At 44.3% G+C, this 23,286-nt stretch overlaps 1 protein-coding gene across 1 annotated transcript; it reads left to right on the top strand.

Annotated features, from left to right (window-relative positions):
• The first annotated feature begins 271 nt into the window (after positions 1-271).
• KCNMB3 (potassium calcium-activated channel subfamily M regulatory beta subunit 3) lies at positions 272-22,924 on the top strand. The gene is made up of 4 exons (XM_056110770.1): positions 272-333; positions 11,916-12,104; positions 15,340-15,538; positions 22,775-22,924. The coding sequence occupies exons 1-4, from the start codon at positions 272-274 to the stop codon at positions 22,898-22,900; spliced, it is 576 nt and encodes a 191-aa protein (XP_055966745.1). The 3' UTR covers positions 22,901-22,924.
• Positions 22,925-23,286: the final 362 nt, after the last annotated feature.

Here is a 23,286-nt window from a genome sequence, read left to right as displayed (position 1 = left end):
CCGGGGCGAACCCAGGTGTGAGCGCGGGCCCAGCACCTGCCACGGGGACCAGCTCGGAACGCGAAACCCGCGCAGAACCTGCCGGGGCGTCCCCGCTCCGCCGCGCCGGGAACCTGCAGGCCGGCCAGGGGTGCCGGCCAGGGACCCCCGCCTGCCCAGGGACGCGGGCGCTGCACCCTCCAGGGCTCCCGCGGGACCCACTTCCGCGGCTGCTACAGCGGCATCCTCGGGGCATGACTCAGGTGCCAGGAGTGCGCCGGCCTCTGAGCTCATGCAGCCCTACAGCATCCCGGTGCAGATCACCCTGCAGGGCAGCCGGAGGCGCCCCGGGAGGTAAGTCCCCCCGAGGCTCGTGGCCGAACAAGGGGTCAGAGACGGGTGGGCCACCGTGAGTCCGGGACCGGGCTGGGTCTTGACCTCGGGGGGCTCAGCTCCCAGGCCTCCTGTAGCGGCACGTGCCCTTTCTGGCTGGCTTCCTCCTCTAGGTGGCAGTTCTTCCCGGCCCACGACCCTTTAAGATCCACTTTGGGGGGAAGCTGGAGAGCTGGGACAGGGGTTGGAGTGGTCATCTTGCAAATGGCAGGCCTGACTGACTCCTCTAACACTGCGCAACGCTCCCCCAAGCATCACCAGGAGTGACTCCTAATCAGAGGCACGAGTAAACCCTGAGCACCAGGCCCCCAGTCTGAAGCCCCAAAGCCTCATCTTTGCTCCTAGCACTGGGCCATGCCCATCTCCCTCTGGCTCCCCAAGGTGATGCTCAAGGAATAGCTGTTGGCTGAACAGTACAATGAGGACATGACCGCCAGGATGGGCCCATTGGGTGAAGCCTGCTCTGACCTCAGGATAAACTAATCCTAGTGAGGTCTCCTCTCGCTGCCTCATGCCTGTGTCTGTGAACCGGGCTTGGCCCTAAGGACCGCTCCATCTGTGCTCTCCAGACCATGCCGTAGACTCTCCTTGGCTCGTTACAGCCATTGTCGTTAACCACCCACTTGCACTTCTTCAAGGGGAAGTGAGAGTTTGTTTCCTCGGGGTAAAGCAAAACAGAGACCCCGACCTGAATCTGCACTTCTGCCCCCCTCCCTGCCCCCCCTTCCTTCTCTTGAGGGCAGTTGTCAGATGTGGGCACGGGACAGCAGAGAGAAGAGCAGTGCCTGCCAATGGTGAGGGAGGAAGCAGTCAAAGCGGGGCAGTTAACGCACCCTGTGTGGGTGCTGGGGAAGTGGAAAGGGGAAGTAAGACCACCCAGTCAGCACATCACAGAGAAGGAAGGGGAGAGAGTGACCCCTGGGCGGAGGAGCACGGGAAGGAAAAGGAACCAAGCGCCGAGACGAAACACTTACTCCTAGAAATGAATGCATGTCTTTGTGGAAACAAAACTCCTAGAAATGAGTTCATTTCTTCATGAAATGGCCAACTCACCCTATGGCAGAGGACCAAATATCGAATATGGGAGGGAACATGTTTTAGGGCCTTGATGCCTGAATCATGACCCAGTTGCCTTGATGTCAGACCAGTCTTCTTGTCCCCAAAGCAATACAGGATCCCATTTTCATTCCTGAAACGCACAATTGGATAATTGTGCTTTCCTCTTGCCAAGCTTGATGAACTATGTTGACTTTACTCAACGTCATTTGGTGTTTCAAAAGAAGTGGTGAAATAATGTAATTAAAAAATAGAGGGTGAAAAAGAATGACCCACATCTCCTCTGTAACACAAACCAATTACAGGGGAAGAGTAATTTAACATGTTTAATATTAAACTAATAGAAAATATTAAAAATGTACATACACATGGGCAATGATTGTCGGATGCGTGATCAAAGTTGGATGAGCTCCCGCTTCTTCCTGAGAAAGCTTTCTTGCACAAGTTCCAGTGGAGAGAGAAGCTGCTTTGGCAAGGATTGTGCTCAGATAAGCATGTTCAAGCTCTTTAAGACTGAGTTTGCCTCTGGCTAACCTAGCAGGAGTCTGCCACAATTTGTGGTCGTCAAGGCTAGCGGGGATTCCAGGGGAGTAACAGAGGGGAGAGGTGTCCGACTATGAACAAAATAGTTAGAAGTGAAAATGCATTATTAGCAGCAACAACAAAAAATCATTCACAGCCAGGGAAATGCGGAAATGGTTAATGTACATGCTTGCCACGTGGGAGCCTGGGATTCAATCCCCAGGATTGCATGTTTTCCCCGTCCGCATCCCAGAACCCCTGGATGTGCTTCTTACCCCAACAACATGCCCGATCACCACCAGGGATGGGTCAAAGACCCCCTTCATCCCCCCAAAAGATTTTACACTCATGCTACCATCTAGAGAGAAAAATTATATGACTCTTAAGTGCTTTGAGGTCTTTGGATGAAAGGGGTTTGCCGATACCACAACGTTAATTACAGGACTGTTTATGGTTCCAGAAACCTGGAAACGGTTAAGGAAATTACAACATGTTCAATTGACGGAATATTACGTAACTGATAGAAGAGTTGCAGAGAATCATTAGTGAGTGGGAAAATGCTTATTCTATGAAGTGAAAAAACAACACAGAGACACAAACCCTCTCAACATTGTCCAGTGTGAGTTCATTCCGTTTAAAACAATATAGGAGATGGGAAATAATCCAGTAAGTGAACAGTAATTATCTCTAAGTGGTATAATTGTGGGGGAATTTGTTCTCTTCTTTAGACTTTTTCATATTTCCCAAGATTCATAAAATGAGCATAGAAAAATACATTGCTTTCACAAATCCTTTGAAATTTGTTGAGGCTTATTTCATGGCTCAGTGTGTGGCTGGGTCTCATAATGTTCCATGTACATGTGAGGGAAAATGTTTAAAAAATGGGGTGTTTGTGTGAGGTGCTGAGGATCCTAGGATTCTGCCTGTGAAAGACATGCTGTCTACCACTGAGCTACAGTTCTGACCAAGAATATAATTTGTCTGGGTGAATTATCAATTTCTGCAAGTCTGAAAAATATTTATTTCAAAAGCAAACAGTGGATCTCCCTGTGCTTCCAGTTATAAGGCAATGCCACTCAGTACATATTAATCAGCATTTCCTCTCTCCTAGGTGAATAGAACAGTTTAAAAAAAAATCTCCCTGCACTCCGGCTCCTTTGCTGTGGTGACCAGAGATCCTGGGTGGTGCTGCTCATTCACTTTCACTGGTGCTGCTTGCTGAGGGTCGACTGCTTCAGTTGCGGAGCTTCTTTGCGCATGCTTGGCTGTGTGGTGCTCCAGACACCATCCACTTTGTGGTGGCTTTGGGAGTTCCAAGGGGGGTGCTGCTGAGAAGTGGGGTGATGCTGGAGATCAAATTCACAGCCTATATTTTCGAGGCGGCCACTTTCACCACTAAGCTATTCCTGGTCCTCATGAGTTAAGTGTTTAATCAGTGTTATGACCTTTACTTTTCCTGTGGTGTGTGTCATGGGGCGGAGGGGCAGGGGGAGGACATTCAGGGCTTACTACTGGCTCTGTGGCAATTAGGGATCACTCATGGTGGTGCTTGGGAGACCATATGTGGTACTGGGGATCGAGCCAGGGTCAGCGACATCAAGGCAAGTCCCCTTAATCCTTGTACTACTTCTTTGACTCCTATTAAATTAAAAAACATATTTGGGGGTGGGAAGGTCTATTAGGCACACCTGGAGGTTCTCAGGGCTTACTCCTAGATCTTTGTTCAGAGATCACTCCGGGAAGTGCTCAGGGGACCACTTGTGGTGTTGGGATCAAACCAGGGTAGACTGCATACAAGGCAAGATACCTACCTGCTGTACGATTGCTCCAACCTGGCCCTTTCATTTTTAATTTATTTTTTTACTGAGCCCGGCAAGCTACTGAGAGTATCTCGCCCGAACGGCAGAGCCTGGCAAGCTCCCCGTGACGTATTCGATATGCCAGACACAGTAACAACAAAGTCTCCAATGGAGACGTTACTGGGCCCGCTCGAGCAAATCGATGAACAACGGGAGGGCCTTTACCTTTACCTTTACCTTATAAATAAAAATATTCATGTAAACCTTTTTAATTCTTCAAATTTCAGAGAATGAACAGATAATATCATGATCCCAATATTTTCTGAGTGAAGAAAATAAAATACATTATGACCTAAAATTCCAGTACTAGCACTCTAGAATAGCCCTTACTTTTAATAAAGCTTTAGTCTCACATCAGCCAGGGTCTGAGAGATAGTGTAGAGTGGAAGGTACTTGTCTTGCACACGGCTGATATGGGTTCAATCCCTAGCACTGCATGCAGTCCCCCGAATCCCAGCGGGTATGATCCCTGAATACAGAGCCAAGAGTAAGCCCTGACCACAATGAGGTGTGGTCCAAAAAGTTTTGCATCAGCTCACTTTCCCTTATAAATTCCCTGACAAATTTTAGGCTTTTATATAAAAATATTTATAAATACGTATATATGTTTTAGAATTATTTTAATAATACACATTCATTATAAATACACATATAATTAAATTTAGCCTTCTGAGTCATTTAATTTAGATTTATTTTGTAATTTCTTTTATGCTTGGATTTTATTATATATCACGGTCACGGTCCTCCCGTTGTTCGTCGATTTACTCGAGTGGACCCAGTAACATCTCCATCGTGAGACTTGTTGTTACTGTGTTTGGCATATTGAATACATCACGGGGAGCTTGCCAGGTTCTGCTGTGCGGGTGAGATACTCTCGGTAGCTTGCCGGCTCTCCGAGAGGGGCGGAGGAATTGAACTCGGTTCGGCCATGTTGGCTGCATGCAAGGCAAATGCCCTACCACTGTCCTATCACTCCAGCCCGTATTATTATATATATTTACACTAAAAAAAGGGAGGTATTTGGGCCCCACCCAGCAGTGCAGTGCTCAAGGATCACTCCTGGTGGGCTGCAGGAACCATACGGAGTGTTAGGGATCCAACCCAAGTTGGCCACATGCAAGGCAAATGCCCTATCCACTATGCTCATCACTTTGGCTCCTGCGTGTTCCATTTCCTCCTTTTGTTGCCGTTTTTGTTGTGATGATGAAGGTTTGCAGTGCTATCTTTTTTTTTTTGCCTTTTTTGCTTTTTGGGTCAACCCAGCGATGCTCAGGGGTTACTCCTGGCTCTGCACTCAGGATTTACTCCTGGCAGTGCTCGGGGAACCCTATGGGATGCTGGGAATCGAACCCGGGTCGGCCACGTGCAAGGCAAACGCCCTACCTGCTGTGCTATCGTATTTTTATGCTTTGTATTTGTCTTTTTACCCCCCTGAGTTTATTTTTCTTGCACTCTCTTAGATTGATTTTCTTTGTCTCTTCTACTCATCTGGAAGTGACAGTAAAAATTTGTACTCACATGCTGGATGTTCCAGGAATTTTATTGTACTGACTTGAACTTAACAAGTTGAAATCTATTTCTTCATCTTTTCCCTGAAAAATATTAGGAGGCCAGGGGTGAGGCTGCAAGGGTAGAGCATCTGCTTGGCATGTGCAAGTGTCCTCTGACCACACATTCCCCGTCTCCCCCCGCCCCAGCAACTGGGCGTGCTCACCACAGTAATTAAAAATAAAGCAAAATAGGCATTTCAGACACATCGACAATGTCACCCTTTCATTTAGATGCTCCTGCCATGTCACCCCTTTAATTTAGACACTCTGCCATATATTTGTCTTTTTCTCCCACTCAACAAGACATAAATAACAACAGCAATTATTGTTATTATCTTATAAGGTCATTATCTTTACTCACCCATTGACCCCTGTGAGTGCTCTTGATTTCCGGTAAAAATTCAACCCCTGAATATGAACTGTTTTTTAATCTGTTTAACGTAAATATGTGACTTTCTCTCCTGTGAGGCCTTTGGTTGGTGAATTTTGTGTATGTCAGAATGTCTTTGTTTCATACTTACAAAAACATTTACAATTTTATTTTACTGTATTTAAATTGTGAGAAAAAGAGGTTTGGGTGGTATCTGGTGATGCCCGGACTTACTCCAGGCTCTGTGCTTGTGCCTGAGGATGGGATCATATGTGGTGCTGGGAACGGAACCCAGATCTGCTACATGCTGCATGCAAGGCCTGACCCCTTGAACTAACTCCCTGACTATCTTTCCACATAGTGACAATATTTCTGTCACAGATTTTCACTCTTGTTGGAGCAAAACTCTAAAAATTGTTCTGGGGCTGGAGCAATAGCACAGCGGGCAGGGCGTTTGCCTTGCATGTGTCCAACCTGGGTTCGATCCCCAGCATCCCATATGGTCCCCTGAGCACTGCCAGGAGTAACTCCTGAGTGCAGAGCCAGGAGTAACCCCTGTGCATCTCCAGGTGTGACCCAAAAAGCAAAATAATAATAATAATAATAATAAAAATAAAAATTGTACTGTTTTGTCGAAGTTAATCTTTTATTTTAGGCTGCTTTTAGGAATTTTTATGTCTACATCTATGATTATCCCTGTCATGTGTCCTTGTGTGAATTTCTTTGTATTTTATTCCCCCTGGACTTCTGGAGTTTGTGGACTGGTCTCTATCAATTTTGGAATTTCATTACTTTGAGAAATCTTGCTTATGACCTCTCTCTCTCTCTCTCTCTCTCTCTCTTTCTCTCTCCCTCCCTCCCTCCTGTAATTCTGAACAACTTACTCTCAGAAATGTTCTGTTTTCCACATTTTAAAACCGTTTTCATTAAAGAACTCCTGGTTCATTGAAGAACTCACATTCCATTTCCTTCCTTATCAATGATCTCTTTTGGAATATCTAGTAAATCTTTCCATTGAATTTTTGTTCTTTTTTCCCTAAACATGAGATTTGATCTAAAAATAGTAGTGTGGACATATTCTAGAAGTGTATATATTTTTCTTTTTTTCTTTTCTTTTTTTTTAAAGCTCATTTGGTGGCTGAGGAGATAGTACAACAAGTAGGGCATTTGCCTTGCACAGAGCCAACCCAAGATTGATTCCTCACATCCCGTATGGTCTCTTGGGCACTGCCAGGAGTAATTTCTGAGTTCAGAATCAAGAATAACCCCTGAGCATCACCAAGTGTGGCCCCAAACCTAAACCAAACAAACAACCCTGTCCCCAAATACACACAAAAATAAAAAGCTTATTCTGGGCTGAAGTAATGATACAGCAGGTGCTGTCCCAGATTCGATTCCCTGAACCTCATATGGTCCCCTAAGCACTGCTAGGAGTGACCCCTGATATGCAGAAGCAAATCCTGAGCACAATTGGGAATAGCCTCAAAATGAAAACAACAAACAAAAAGCTCATCTGTGCTATAAAGTTTTGATTTCTTTATTTTTCCAGAACCTCCCAAGTGACTGTTCAATGCAAGGGCCTGAGGGTGCCAGGCTGGGGGTTACCGGGGCTGTTCTGGTGGTGCTCGGGGCCTTGAGGGTTGTTCCTGGTTGTGCTCAGGGGATCATGTGGTTGGTACCAGAGACGAACTGGCAGACAAGGCTTCACCTTAACTCCTATCTCCCGGCTCCTTTTTGATATTTTCAAATCCTTCCTTTGTTTCTTTCTACTTACTAAGATGTATCTTTGTCTCTTGCTAGCTCATGTGACATTTTGGGTGGATCTGATTCTGTTGTCTATTTTTTTCTCAAAGACCTGATCATGCGTAGTATGACTTCTGGATGAGAGCACATCCTCCTTGGAGGGACAGGGCTCCTGCTGGCAGACGCCAGAGCTCAGCTTCTCCAGAGAGGGGAGGATTTGTTTCTGCGCGGGAGCTGAGGGCTGCCAGCTTGAGTTCTTAATGAGCTGCTTGCTTAGCTCTGGGACTTGGGATTTCCCAGCTAGTGAATCAGGCTACAAACTCTCTGGGGATCTCCTGAAGGTTGTGTAATCCTATGGGAGATTGTAATTTTTCTCTTTCCTCTCTGGGTTTCTACTCTCACATACTTTTGCTCCTTTGGGTTTCTCCCACTCTTTTTTAGAGTCTTGACCAGAATTGTTTGCACTCAGAGTGGATGTCCAGTTCGTCATGCTATGAAACAGAATCTAGTTAGTATTACAGGAATAAAAATGTATTGGTGTATCTAAGTTTAGCTATTAGTTATTTTTTTCGGGGGGGGGGGCGTGGCACAGCCCACTGTTCTCAGGGTGTACTCAATCATGGCTCTTGTCAGATCATAGGAAGTTTTGAGTGGATCTGATTCTGTTGTCTATTTTTTTCTCACCGTAAGATCACTCCTGGCAGGACTCAAGGGATCAGATGGGGTTATGGATGGCAGGGAAAGAACTGGATCTGCCGGATGCAAGGCAAACTCCCTAGACGTTGTGCTCTGGTGCTAACTCCACTTTTTAGCAATTATTTTATTGTTTCCTTCCCCATCCCCACCCCAACATGACACAACCTCTTCAGAAGGGCCCTCTGGTGCATCCACTTGTCCTGTATACTGCCAGGTCTGTAGTCTTATTCTTAAATTAGATCAGAACCAGGTTAAGCCAGCTTTGTGTAATAGACAATACTACAATTGGGGCTGTCTCATGGCTGTATCTGTATTGCTACTGAGTGCTGAAGGAGGTCAAATGATATATATGTTAACCTTTCAGTAACAGTATTGCAAACCACAGTGCCTCAAAGGAAAGAGAAAGAGAGAGAGAGCGACAGAGAGAGAAGAAGAAGAAGAAATGATTTACTCCTGGATTAAAGTGTAAAATAAAATTTCCCATTTTCTTTATTTATCCATAAACATATGTTTATGTACTACCTACAATGACCAGTTTCCATATTCAAGTCATTTGTAGGTAATACTACACTGTATATTGGATGAGGATATCTTTTCCTTTGCATTGCTAGATCACAATTTTAGTTATTTTGAGAAACCACCATAGAAAGTGTAAAAAAATTTTTAAAAAGAAAGATTACAATAGACTAAAAAATAGAATTGTATTGTTGGTGATAGCTCATAATCAACCTCTTCAACCCTGGGTCTCCTGGGTGTTAGCATTTAAAATTCCTTAAAATATACCAGAGAGACAGCACAGGGGTTATGGCCCTTGTCTGGCATGCAACTGGCCCCAGCTCAATCCTTGGCACCACATAGGGTCCCCCAAACACCATCTGGAGTGATCCTTTTTTTTTTCTTTTTGGGTCACACCTAGCGAAGCACAAGAGTTACTCCTGGCTCATGCATTAAGGAATTACTCCTGGCGGTGCTCAGTGGACCATATGGGATGCTGGAATCGAACCCAGGTGGGCCACATGCAAGGCAAACGTCCTACCCGCTGTACTATAACTCCAGCCTCAGGATGGATCCTTGAGCACAGAGCCAGGAATGAGTAAGCTCTGCACACCACCAGGTGTGGCAAAAAAGTAATTCCTTACCATCCAATCCAATTAAGGTGCAAATTTAAGACATAGGGGGAAAGGCAGAGATGTTGGTCCTAGAAACCTAGAAAATATGGAAACTTTAGTTACAAGTTCTTTTAAGGTTGTCTTTTCTTAATCAGTTTGCCTGATTAAATTGGTAAGTCCGTTTGTCAACCGCTGATGAAATATTTCAAACTTTGAAGAGCCAGAGGCACAGTTCAGGAGTTGATGCACTTGCTGTGAATCTTGTGGACCCCAGCTTGAATCCTCAGACCACATGTGGTCCCCCCAGAATGCTGTCAGGTCACTCTGGAACACAGAACCGTGAATATCCCCTGAATACTGCTGGGTGCAGCCCCCAAAGAAAAACAAATAAAAGGTTCACTTCAGGGGGATCTGGAGCTAGTTCAGTGGCTACGGCGACTTGCCTGGGCTCGATTCCTGGCACCACATAGCCCCGTTGGCCTATGAGTCACAGGAGGGGCCCCTGGAGCCTCCCAGATTTGTGAATCAAAATTTTACATGTTGTTTCCCTGCCTATTCTCTGAGGGTGGAATGACAGAGGGTGAGTAGCAGCAAAGGAGATCCAAGCTCCCAAATCTAGTGCCTTAGACAAGGGTGGTGGTGGTAATGGTGACGGCACGGCTGCCCTCTGGGGTGCTCCCAACGAAGGCTCTGGATTGCTTGATGTTACCCCTGCTCCCTTTGGGAGATGTTCCCGGGGACAAAGAAAGTCAGGGAGAGGAATGGGGAAGGATCCAGGATAAAGGATCGAATAGATGTTTTTTTCTTTCTGGGTCACACGTGGAGATGCTCCGTGTTGACTCCTGGCTCTGCACTCAGGAATTACTCCTGGTGGTTCTCTGGGGAAGCATACGGGATATGGGGGAATCAAACAAGTACAAAGCAAACATTTGCCTTACCCACTGTACTATTGCTTTGGCTCCAAGTATAGAACAAATTTGTAGAAAGAAATCAGCTAGCAATTCCTTTGACTAATTTGGTGCTAGGCTTCAATTTTTGTTAATTTTCTCTTTCTTTTCAATGTTTTATTAAGGCTCCGTGATTGAGAAAGTTACTCATGACTTAGTTTCAGGCATACAATGTTCCAACACCAACCCCTCTACCTGTGTCAACTTTCCTCCACCAGTGTGCCCTGCCCGACCCACAGTCTGCCTGTTTGACAAGCACATTTTCAGTGTCGTTGTCTCTGTGACTTAGCTAAGCATTTATGCAGTTCGCTGGAGCCAGAGATTCTACCATTAAAGCTGCAGTTGTTTGGCTTAAGATTCATTTGGCCTCTTAAAATGCAAATACCTCTTGGACACAGATGCTTACTGGTGGGAGGGGGCTAGCAAATCAGTGACACAGGCCACAGGATGTGGTGGGACTGTGGCAAATTGGAGAAAACGCCCCACCCACAGGGACAGCTGTCCCATGGCCTGGCCAGTTGCTCAGGAATAGGAATGTGGGCTTGTGGTTGTTTTCAAGTCAGAAATGATCATTTTTTATGAGAAATGTCATGATTCTTAAAGTGTTAGCAACTTATCCTACAAAAAAGTTTAGCCCTCCCCCCACCACACACACACACACACATATACACACAAAGACTTGAAAAATTACAAACAAACTACAGAGGCCAACAAACAAACATAAAAGACCAGACAAATAACAAAATCGCAGCTAAGGGCTGGGAGCTGTCCAGGCTCTGATCTGTGTGTTAACTTTTACTACTCATTGGCCACCCCATTGTGAAAGCATTGATCATGGCTTCTGGTAGCAGAGGAGGGGTAGGGGAGGAGAGAGAAATAGAGAAATAGACCATCAGACACACAGAGAGAAACAGAGCTGAGAGACACAGAGATGCACAGACATTGACAGGAAGAGAGAGAGCCTAAGGCGGAGCTGTGGATGGACAGAGAGGGCCTGAGAGCCGGAGAGGACCACGCAAATTCTCAGCACCCCGAGGGGACTGGGCCCTCGCCTAGAAGCCCCTTTCCAACATCTGGATAGAAAGAAACGAGCCAAATCTAACTCTTTCAGGATGACCACTTCCAAAGCAAACTTGGAGCGTCATTCTTTCCATACGGAATTCTCAAGACAATGTTAGACATCTTTCCAGGGAGGTTCTACAGTATCTCCGACAGATGACTAAGTCCATAACACTTGTTTACCGGAAGCAAATGAAAATTCTCAGAGGGTTCCCTTTTCTAGTCAGGGCTGAAACTCTTCTCTAAGACCTTCCAACAGGCAATGAGTCAGTATTAATTTGTTCCATCAACAGTCTTTACAACACATCATTTTGGGGTCACACCAGGAGGTGCTCAGGGCTTCCTCCTGGCTCCGTGCTCAGAGATCACCTCTGATGGGGCTCAGGAGAACTCACGTGGTGCCAAGGATCCAATGGGGTCAGCTGTGTGCAGGGCAAAGCACCTAACCCACTGGACCATTTGTTCTGGCCCTAGAAAGAGTTTGATCAACTTGAATGTGGAATGTCATTGACGCATCAAACCTGCCCGCACATGTCAGGAGGGCAGCAAACGAGGTCCACCCTGTCCTCTCCTCACCCTGCCTCCTACTTCCATCTGAGTTTAATGGACCGTCCTCTTTCCTCTCCCCTCAGGACAGCACTTCCTGCTTCCACGAGGAAGGGAGCTCTAGAGCCAAATGGAGACCCATCAGACACGCACCCAAGGCTACCGTCCAGCGCGGGCGAGGACCGTGCCATGCTGCTAGGGTTTGTGATGATGGCCTCATCTGTCCTCATGTTCTTCCTGCTCGGAACCACCATCCTCAAGCCTTTCATACTCAGGTAAGGAAGAGAGAAGGAAGACTGAGAACTTCCAATTCAGATCAGCCCCATGCCCGTGAGAGAAGAGGAGGCTGGTTTGCTTTCTCAACCCTCCGGGCTGGGGCCTGGAAGGGGTCGTAGGGCCACTCACCATTGCTCTCGGGGCTGGGCGACCTGGGCATGAAGGAAGAGCTGGGAAGAAGCACTTCGCTTTGCCATCTCCGAACTTCAGGCTCAACATTACTCAACAAGTAACTGCAAATTGGACATTAAAGTAACACATTCTGCTTTCACATGCAGTTATTCTGGAGAAGATCCTCTATGTGAGCACATTGAGCTGGAGTGTTTTGAGAGACTTTCTTCGCTCCATTTTGCATCTCTTGCTCCCTTATCAAAGGTTATATGCTCATAAATTTGAGGGTGTGTGTAAGGATGTTCAACCCTATTCCATTGGTCTGTGGGTCTATTTTCGTTCCATGCCATTTCAATGATTACCACTTTGCAGTACAGTTTGAAGTTGAGGAAGGTTATGCCCCCATCTTCTTTTTCCCAAGAATTGCTTTAGCTATTCGTGGACGCTTGCTGTTCCATATGAATTTCAGGAATGTTTGATCAATTCTTTAAAGAATGTCATGGGTATTCTTATAGGGATTGCATAGAAACTGTATAATGCTTTGGGAGTATTGCCATTTTGACAATGTTAATTTTCCCAATCCATGAGCAGGGAATGTGTTTCCATTTCCTCATGTCCTCTCTCTTTTCTTTTTGCTTTTTGGGTCACACCTGGCGATGCACAGGGGTTACTCCTGGCTCATGTACTATGTACTCAGAAACTACTCCTGGTGGTGCTCAGGGGACGATATGGGATGTTGGGAATTGAATCTGGGTCGGCCAAGTGTGTGAGGCAAACGCCCTACTAGCTGTGCTATATCGCGCCAGACCCTCTCTTTTATTTCTTGAAGTAACGTTTTGTAGTTTTCTTTGTACAGGTCCTTTACCTCCTTAGTTAAGCTGATTCCGAGGTACTTGATTTTTCTGTGAACGGGATTGCCTTTTTCATATCACTTTCTTCTCTCTCATTATTTGTGTATAGGAAAGCCATGGACTTAGATTTTTTTTGGGGGGGTCACACCCAGCGATGGTCAGGGGTTCCTCCTGGCTTTGCATTTGGGAATTACTCCTGGCGGTGCTTGGGGGACCATATGGGATGCCAGGGATCAAACCCGGGTCGACCACATGCAATGCAAATGCCCTACCCACTGTGCTATCATTCTGGCCCCAGCCATGGACTTTTGGGTATTGATTTTATAGCCTGCGACTTTCCTATACATGTTTATTATTTCTAGGAGTTTCTTGGTAGAGGCTTTAGGGTTCTCTAAATATAGTATCATTTCATCTGCAAATAGTGAGAGTTCTATCTCTTTCCTATTTGGATGTCCTTGAGTTGGAGTGTTTTGAGTTTGGCCATGTCTACCTGACACATAAAAGCTGTTTATACCTATTCATTCTTCATGAAGTCCTTGTCTCCCAATAAAATGATGGACTTTGCCTGTTTGAAGGCAAGTTAATTGCTCATTCAGTTAATGTGCCCATTTATTTCAGCTCTGAATAATTATATCTAAATATATCTTTGGTTCCTGTGACAGGCTCTGGCCTGGCCCTTATAGAAAAAAATATGTATTGAATATTGCTGGATGGGGCCCTCAAACAAAATGAAAAACCAACAGAAGTCTGGTGCTAAACCCATAGCAGAAACTTATTTGCTAACTTAAGACATTGTTTTTCTAAGGCTCCATGCAGCGTTTTATATCCTGGATCTGGAGATCATGTTCAGCTTCACTCTGTGACTCAGCTTTAATTTATTAGTGAGTAAAAATGGTTACATGTGGTCTGAGATCCCAGGAGTGCACCCTAACCCTCTCTGAGCAGTATTTTTGAACATTTTGACTTCAGAATTTGTTCACTGAACTTGTGTTTAGGAAACATAGGGCCCGCCAAGGAGTGAGTACAGGAGTCCATGAGGATCTGATCCTACAGGGTCTGTCAAAACCTCTCTCAGCAACCCCTCTGCACCTTAGCCTGAAATGGCTCCCTAATGACTTCATGTACTTGTGTGTTTTCTTTTCAAATGGCATCAAAGTCTTCACAAGTGGGAATTTTGTCTTTGACTTCTAGCACCTAGGACATTCTGTTCATGTAGGATATGGGCACACTCTCAAGGAACATTTCCAAGTCAAATTGAATTCAGTCCATTTATGGAACTTTTATATCATCTGTATATGAGAAGCAGGATGCTTTCTACTTTATGTAAATAGCTAGATCCTATTTACCTTTAGAAAAGTAAATAACTTCTAAAGGTAAATAGGATGTAGCTAAAAATCACCTCAAGGGACTGATAATAAAAATAACTGAATCTCTCTCTTTCTCTCTTTCTCTGACCATACCCAAATGATGCTGCGGTGGGGGGAGATTCTCCCTGCTCTGTGATTGGGGGTTGTTCTCAGAGGTGGTCAGTGGCCCATGAGATACCAGGGATGGAACCAGGCCACATGCATGCAAAACGTGTTCTCAGACCATTCATCTATCTTTATGGCCCAACATAGTAACTTTTCTAATAGGTAATTTCTTGCTTATAAGATTTTCATTTGTCTCTGGAAGTAGAATAGGTTTCTACTTCTGTAGAAAATGTCCACAGTCTGTGTTGACTTATGGGATCTTGTGGCTGGTTTGTCCAAAGGTGTATTTCTACGAAGAGAAGCCAAAGGGTTTGTGTTTTTGAGATGATGAGGCATGAGAGGTAAGTTGGGGGGGGGGAGAGAGAGAGAAAGAGAGAGAGAATCGTGGTGACTATAGTGTATAGGGTAATATTGCCGAAGCTCTCTAAATATGTGCATATTAAAAAACAGTAAAATATACAGATTGCTGGCCTTCTGAAAAATAAATGAACCCAGATGTTGGGAAATGTTGCTGTAGAGTCTGTGTTTTAGAAAATTTGTCATTCTACCAAACACATTTGGATGCTTCTGCAGTTTGAACAATATAGAGGATAGATGTGGCGAGGAAGGTCTGACGGAGACTTGGAGAAGAAAGACTGTAATTTTCTGCTGGCTCTCCCTGCCTTCCTCCACGTCTTCCATGCCCTGAAAGTGCTGCGTCAGCACTGAAGGTCCTTGACTGCCTTGAAACAGGCACCTGCCTCAGGCTGCCATGTTAGACATGCAAAACTCAATTCTCATTTCTTCTTTTCAACTTGCAGCACTCAGAGAGAAGAATCGAATTGCACTCTCTTGCACACACACATCACAGAAGACTGGATGGACTGTGCATTCACGTGCGGGATGGACTGCCGGGGCCAGGGAAGGTACCCATGTCTTCAGGTGTTTGTGAATCTCACCCATTCGGGGCAGGAAGTGCTCCTACACTACAACGAAGAGGCGCTGCAGATCAATTCCAAGGTAACAGAGACGTTAGGAAGTGTGCCAAGCACAGCAATTAGAGCCAAGAGTCTTGAGCACAGGGATCTTTTCGGGGCAGACTGCCCTCAGCAGGGTGTTTGAGAGGTAAATCTGTTTCTGGCTTGGGACTGTTTGACAGAGGTCAAATGAGGATAACTGAAGCCAAAAGTATTCTTGGAAGGAAAATGGGAAGTCTAGTCAGGAGGGGGAATTTTTCCAATATCACAAGTTGGAGTCAGCACTTAAAGGCTGAGCCAATAAACAGATTCATTTGTAGGCAGTTCTGCTTCGAGAGGTCCCACTCAGTCTCTTACAGATTCTAAAATGCACTTTTGAATTTATTTAAAATCAAGCAAGTCACTTTTCTTGTCTTTTTGAAATTGAAAAAATCTTAGGCATCGTGGTTGGCATACTGTTAATGACTACCCACTCCATCGTCCAGTGTCCCCACTCAATACCCTCATTCACTCCAGTGGTAAGCTTCCTACTCAAGTCCAGTACTTGGTTTCTGTTGCCTTTGGTTATTTGTTATTTCTCCACTGTTTCTTAATACCCCACATATGACAGATCATCCTGGGCCTATCCTATCATCATGATATTCTCTAGATCCATCCATGTATCATTAATTGCATTTCTTACAGCTGACTAGTATTTTGTTGTGTATATGTACCAGAGTTTTTTGTTTCTAGGCCATACTTGGCAGTGCTCAGAGCTTACTCTTGGTTCTTTGCTCAGGGACCACCCCTGGCAGGGCTCAGGGGGACCATCTGAGTGCCAGAGATTGAAACTGGGTCAGCTACAAAGAAGACAAGTATCCCACCCATTGTACTATCTCTCTGGTCCCAGTACCATAGTTTCTTTATCTAGTAATCTGTTCTTGCACACTTGGGTTTTTTCCAGATTTTGAGAATTATAAGAAGTGCTGCAACAAACATAGGAATGCAAAGATCTTTTCTGAATAAAGTTTTTGGTCTTTTGGCATACATTCCAAGAAGTGGAACTGCTGGCCATAAATGAGCTTGACTTTTTTAGAAGTATTCAGATTGTTTTCCAAAAAAGGCTGGACCAGTCAACATTCCCACTAGCAGTAAAAGAGGGATCCTTTTTTTCCACATCAGTGCCAACCCTGGTTGTTTTTGTTCATTTTATTAGTGCAACACTGACTAGAATGAGGCGATATCTCATTGTTGTTTTCATTTGCATTTCCCTGATAATAAGTGCTGTTGATCAAATTTGGCTAGCTATGTTTCAGGAATGTTCTGTTTATCTGTGTCCCACACTCCCATTTTTTGGAGTTATTTTTTTTTCTCATATAGTTCTACCAATACTTTATGTATCTTGGGTATTGACCCTTTATCAGATGAGTGGTGGGAAGTATCCTTTCCCACTGTGGGTGTCTTTTAAAATCTTTTCATTTTTATAGTTGTTCACAATAATTTATTACATTCAACAGTCCAACACCAATCCCACCACCATTATACCTTCCCACCACCATTATTTCGAATTTTCTCACCACCACCCAAGCCTGTTCCAAAGGCAAACCCTAAATATTTTGTATTGCTTCTTATGAATAATCCACTAAAAGTGATCTAAAAAGGTTTCCTTAGAGGAAAATGTGTGAAAATTGTTGTATATCTCTCTTGGAGCCATTAAGCCCCTGTATCACTAACACTAACATGCGGTTACAGGTTGAGCTAATATATATCTATATCTATATCTATATCTATATATATATATATATATCAAGATTGGTTGCCTTCTACTTTACATCCCATCAAATGTGGTGTGCTACTCATTGTACCTTAGGGGTATAGAATTCTAAAACTTTAAATAGGGTTTTAGAACTGGAGTTAAATTTTTAATTGAATGGCACTTAAGAGGTTGGAAGGCATATCTGCAGTGTGTTGCTTTCTTCTGATAATTATTTGTGAATCTCTAGATCATGGCCATTAAAGAATTTATATGGCACCCAGAGGAAGTTCGTGGGCATGGCTGCCAGGCTCCCAGAAGCACAGGGAGATGGGTAGAGGGCACCCATTGCCTACTCTGCGAGAGCCTGGAGATTTTCATCACAAAACCCACATACCAGGTTTTTTTTCAGTGTATATATTCTCACGTGTGAGGGGCTCATCCCAAGCCTGTGAAGATCGGCTACAGGCATGGTGATGATTGGGTTCTGGAGGTTTTGGGCTGCCGGGGCTCTGTGGGGGCAGGACTCTGTTGGGATAGGCTCACCCACCACTCGAGGTGCCCCCAGTGAAGTCAGCTTGGCACAGGTGAGGAGGCATCTCTGCAATGTGTTGCTCTCTTCTGGGATTTTTGAGGGTGTCTCTTTGTTCTGGTCCTTGCTTCTTTTGCTGTGCAGAAGCTTCTTAGTTTGATGTAATCCCATTCATCTTTGTTTCCATCTGCTTAGTCAATTGCATGAGTCACTGAAGATAATCTTTAGCTTTGATGCCATGAAGTGCTCTACCTATGTTCTCCTGGATATAATTTATGGATTCAGGTCTGATAGTGATGTCTTTTATTTTTATTTGAATTTGTCTATGGTATTAGAAAGAAGTCTGCATTCTTTTTTTTTTTTTGGTGGGGGGGGGTTCATGTGACCAACCACTTGTCCCAACACCATTTGTTGAAGAGGTTTTTTTTTTTTTTGCTTCACTTTATACTTTTTGCTTCTTTATCAAAGATTAACCATCTATATACCCGTGGATGTCTTTCTGGACTCAGTTCCGTTCCATTGGTCTGAGGTGCGTCTTCATTCCAGTACCACTGGAGCTTGAAGTCGGGGACAGAGAAGCCTTCCATCTTGCAAGCCTTTTTTCTTGTTAAGAAAAAAACCCTTCAGAGATTATGAGTTTGCTTTTAAGGTTACTTAGGTGGTTAATGGGATTCGAAGTTTACGTTTACATGCTACCATGAAGTTGAGTTGCATGAGCTCAGCTGATATGTCACCCTTTGTTGTCTTCCTTAATCACTTTCATTCGGTGACTTCTATTTTCTATTTTTGAGGCAATAGTTTTTACTTATCTATATTTTGTGGGTCCGTGATCAGTACTCTGGGTTCCTCCTGGCTCTGCACCGGGAATCACCCCTGGATGGGTTGGGGGTCCACGTGAAGTACATACCTACTGTACTCTCTCCCCCACTTGGAGCAATTATTTTGAAAGGCCTCAAATATTTTTTATAAGCATGACACAGTATCTCCAGTGCAGAGCAGATAATGACAATAAATCTCAGACTTTTCCTTTTATTTTGGGAAGGGGTTTTTTGGGTTCACCCCTGGTTGTACTCCCCTGGTTTTACTCAGGGCTTACTTCTGGCTCTGTGCTCCAGGATCACTTCTAGATCAGCTCTGGGGACCATATGCAGTGCCGGGGATCAAACTGGGATCAGTTGTGTACAAGGCAAGTGCTTTAACTACTGTTTTCTCTTTTTTCTTTAAAAACAAAACAAAACAAAAAACAAAAACCAGCTGAGAGCCTTCTTTTTTCCCCTATTGGTTCTGCCTTGCAGGAATCAAAATTTCGGCCATTCTGAGGGTCAAGGGGAAAAATCTCCATGTTATATTTCAGGGAAGATTTTTACTCTAAGAAATTAGGCAATATTCAGACAATGGAGGTAGTGAAATTACATAGAGATCAATACATTTAGTTGAGTGAACAACTGGATTAACCAAGTAGACGGTCCAGGAAGAGACCAAAGGCCAGCTTAGGGAGCAGCACAGTCCTTCTGAAGCTGGTCATCGCCTCTTCTGGTACATCTGTTGATTAAGAATTCCTTCCCACATCCCTGCTTAGTGCCTGAACTGGCCATCTCAATCTGGGCGCTCCTGCCAACACATCCCCTTGAGTGCAGTCATTTCCGAGAGCAGCAGTCTCCACCAACAGCTATACCAGAAGGCAGTTTCAGATGGAAAATTGTTGTGTAAGTGCCTGGGGGTCAGGGGCAACATCCTCATCTTTCTTCCTCCTCCATGTCCCCAGTGCTTTTACACTCCTAAGTGCCACCGAGATAGACATGACTTACTCAACAGTGCTTTGGACATAAAGGAATTCTTCGATCACAAAAATGGGACCCCGTTTTCATGCTTCTACAGTCCAGGCAGCCAAGCAGAAGATGTTGTTCTCATGAACAAGTATGACCCCATGATTATCTTCCACTGTGTGTTTTGGCCTTCGCTGACTCTGCTGGGTGGGGCCTTGATTGTTGGCATGGTGAGATTAACACAGCACCTGTCCCTGCTGTGCGAGAAATACAGCTCTGCACACAGGAATGAGGTGGGTGGCCAAGTAGCCTACACGGAACTGCATCAACTCAAACCATGCAATACACGGGGGAGGAAAGGAAGGAGCGGGGAAATGCAACAATGGTGACAAGGTTAAAGCCCTGGTCCCCCAATCCTTACGGTCTGCGCCTGGGGGGAAGAGCAAATGATGCCTTCAGCAAATGAACCATGGAGGAACAGGAAGTGTGATTATTTCTATAAGGAAAGCAGCACTTTATTCACTTATCTACTTGGGTTTTGGGGCCTGGTAGTTCTCAGGGCTTACTCCTGGCTCCGTGCTTGGGGGTTTCTCCTGGCAGTGTGAAGGACCACGTGGTGCTGGAAACCAAACCTGGCCCTCTATCTCCCTGGGTCCGCGAAAGAACTGTAGAGGAAGTCTTCATTATGTACTCTAGGCTGTAGATGCATGAGCACTCCCTATCTGTTCTCCCAAGTTCCATTACATGTGAACTAAGGAAGCGTTTTTTGTTATCACATGACAAAAACATCTCAAGGTAGCTGCACTCGAATTCAGTTCCAGTTGGAACTGGTAAACAACAAGGGCGTCTAATCTACTGCGCAATGCACAATCAGCCTACTTACAGACACTGTAAATAGAATAAACATAAGAACATTTCTCAAAAAAGTCTGAGATTTCATTCACCACAGAAAGAGAATAATCTGGCAACTTCACAAAACCCGAGTCTCCCGTTTCAGTTCCAAATTCATGCTGGAGGAAGAACTCGGCACACAGAAAAGATACTAAGTTTAGAGTTGCTGTACTGAACTTTGCTATCAACCACGTAATTTTTCTTTCAGCAAGTTTTCTTTTCTGCTTAAATTAGCCTCCCATGAGCTCATTTTGTTCTTTCTGCACAATCTGGTGGGAATGGGAGAGAGGGTTCGAGATGTGCTGAGAAACAGGTAGACACTGTCCTGCATAGAATTAACCTCAGCTAATCCACACGGGGGATTAGAAAGTGTAGAAAAGCTCCACACTGCTTGTCTATGTTTTAATTATCACGGTTATTAAATAAGACGCCACAAGCAATTGCTACGCTAACTGCACTATGGATTGAAAACTTGGTTCTGAAAACCAACGTGCTTTAGTTTTAGAAGTCTAGAAGTCGGGAATATGCTCAAAGTGGTGGAGCCCATGCTCGACACGACACACCAACCGACCACTGACACCACGTCCCTCTGCGTTACCCTCGCACCCCCGCCTAAGCTCCCAGTGCACTGCCAGATGGGACTGTGGCGGCTCCTGATTATTACCAGCTTGACTGGTGCAGTGTTGGGCCTAAGCATTGATTGAGCCATCCTGTTGAATGGGTATGATTATTATTAAAAAATAAATTATCAGTCTTGGTGACTTTCACTAAGTGGGTCGGGGCAGGGAGCTGCAGGAACGGGCTGGCTAAACCTGACAGGCATCTCAAGTCCAGAACATGGCGCTGGAGACACAGTACAGTGGCTAAGACACTTGCCTGGCACAGTCGAGCTGGATTTGATCCCTGTGTCCCATGGGGTCTCCTTCAAGGAGTGATCCCTGAGCTCAGAGCCAGGAAGAAGCCGCAGGACCACCACGTGTGGCCCCAAATCAGAATATATTCAATTAAGGCCCAGAATATTCATTTTAGAGAGGTGTGATACATTATTTTGCAGACTAAAGACTTCCTTGTATTTTTATACATATTAAATCAATTGCAGAATGAATTTCTGTAGTTTTTTAAATGAAGGGCACACCTCTACTTCACTTTTTAGTGAGTTTAGCACCATTCCAGCCTTCTTGTGATTTTTTTTCCCTCCTACCAAACTCAAGAGCACTCATTTGGAACTCTCAGTGTAAAACCGAAAAGTGTTTCAGTTACTACAATTTTCCATTCATAGAATGGGCATTTGGCTCCTCTCAGGAAAGACAAATATTATTCTTGGGGAATAAAGTTAATTTGGAACCATGTTAACAAAGTTATTCACACCATTTGGTAAATAAACACAAGTTAAGTGATTATTTGCTGTAAATTGTTTAAAAGCAATGTCCCCATGCCTTACTGGTGAAAGCCCAAATTTACCTTTTGCAAAGATTATGATCATTGAAAAAGCGAAACCAGTTTGCTTCTAGTTCGCCTTAACGGTTCAAGTTCTGGTGTTCAACTAACTTGAAAAAGTGTCTAACTCCATATATAAAGCCATTCGTACAAGTAAGTCTCTGCATATTTCTGCTTAAGATGCCAGTTATAAAATCCTTTATGCTTGAAGGAAGTTAATCTATAACTGCATTTCTCTAGTATTCATAGCTCTACCAGGGCAGAAAAACTGGCTTTTCGGGCATCACTTAATCACTTAACTTCCCGTTAGTCGTCGATTTGCTCGAGCGGGCGCCAGTAACGTCTCCATTTGTCCCTGTCGCGTGCTAGTGTAGCCCAATGGCATCTCTTCGCTCCGGGAACATGGAGGGCCTCAAACCGATCGTTCATGATCTTGACAAAGAAGTCTGACCATCTGGTAGGTGGGCGGCCACGCGGTCTCTTGACATCCCGTGGAATCCAATCAGTAACAGCTCTAGTCCAACGGTCGTCTTTAAATCTCATTACGTGACCAGCCCATCTGATTTTCGACACCTTGGCATATGAGACAGCGTCCCTGATCCTTGATCATCGACGGATGTCAGAACTCCGGATTCGTTCTCTCATTTGAGTGAAACGTGATATTCCAAGCATAGCTCTTTCTATTCTTCTTTGGGAGACCTGAATGGCGTCGTTTCGGGCATACTAGTTTGTTTTTCCAATCAACTTTTCTTAATCATGAGGTACGAACTCAAATTCAGTTAAAATTTGATTGTTTACACTGATTTGTTTTTAAGTATTCAAAAGAAATGGTGAACTGTAATGATCCCAAATTTTTGCTTAAAATGTAGCACACTAAGGACTGCTTGAACACAAGGAGATTTTTTTTTTTTTAATAAACAGTGTGATGTTACAGACTGCAAAGGTAAAGAAAAGCAGACATTAACAGTTTCTGATGAGCACAAACAGGAAGTGCAGTCACAGGTCAAACTTCTTGCTAGAAACAGCAAGACTGGGGAGAGGGCATAAATTCAGTGACACTATTATCCCATATTTTCATTACAGTAACACATGCATCTTGCTGTGCCGAATACTTTTCTGGGCCATCATTTAAAAAATATTTTAAAGCATTTTTTTCCTAACTACTGTGGAAAAGCACAGGACTTCAGTTCACTGAAAAACAAAATGCAAATAGATTTGTTATAAATAAATGGGGCTGGAAAGGGTGGTTGGAGCTTTGTTTTTGACGGTCCCAAAGTCAAAATATTTGACGTGTTGGTAATAATTTTTATGTTAGTGCTATAGTCTCCCAAGATATTAAAGTGTTATGTTACAAAAGAATATATTCTTTTAGATTTTTATTTAACACAGTTAAGTTTGGGGCCTGAATCAGACGGAAGCCGTTACCTGCATTT

This window comes from Sorex fumeus, unplaced genomic scaffold, assembly GCF_029834395.1.
Source record: "Sorex fumeus unplaced genomic scaffold, SorFum_2.1 ptg000010l, whole genome shotgun sequence".
NCBI classification, from domain to species: domain Eukaryota; kingdom Metazoa; phylum Chordata; class Mammalia; order Eulipotyphla; family Soricidae; genus Sorex; species Sorex fumeus.
The sequence above is the reverse complement of the archived record's forward strand: the minus strand, read 5'-3'. Positions and strand labels throughout refer to the sequence as shown.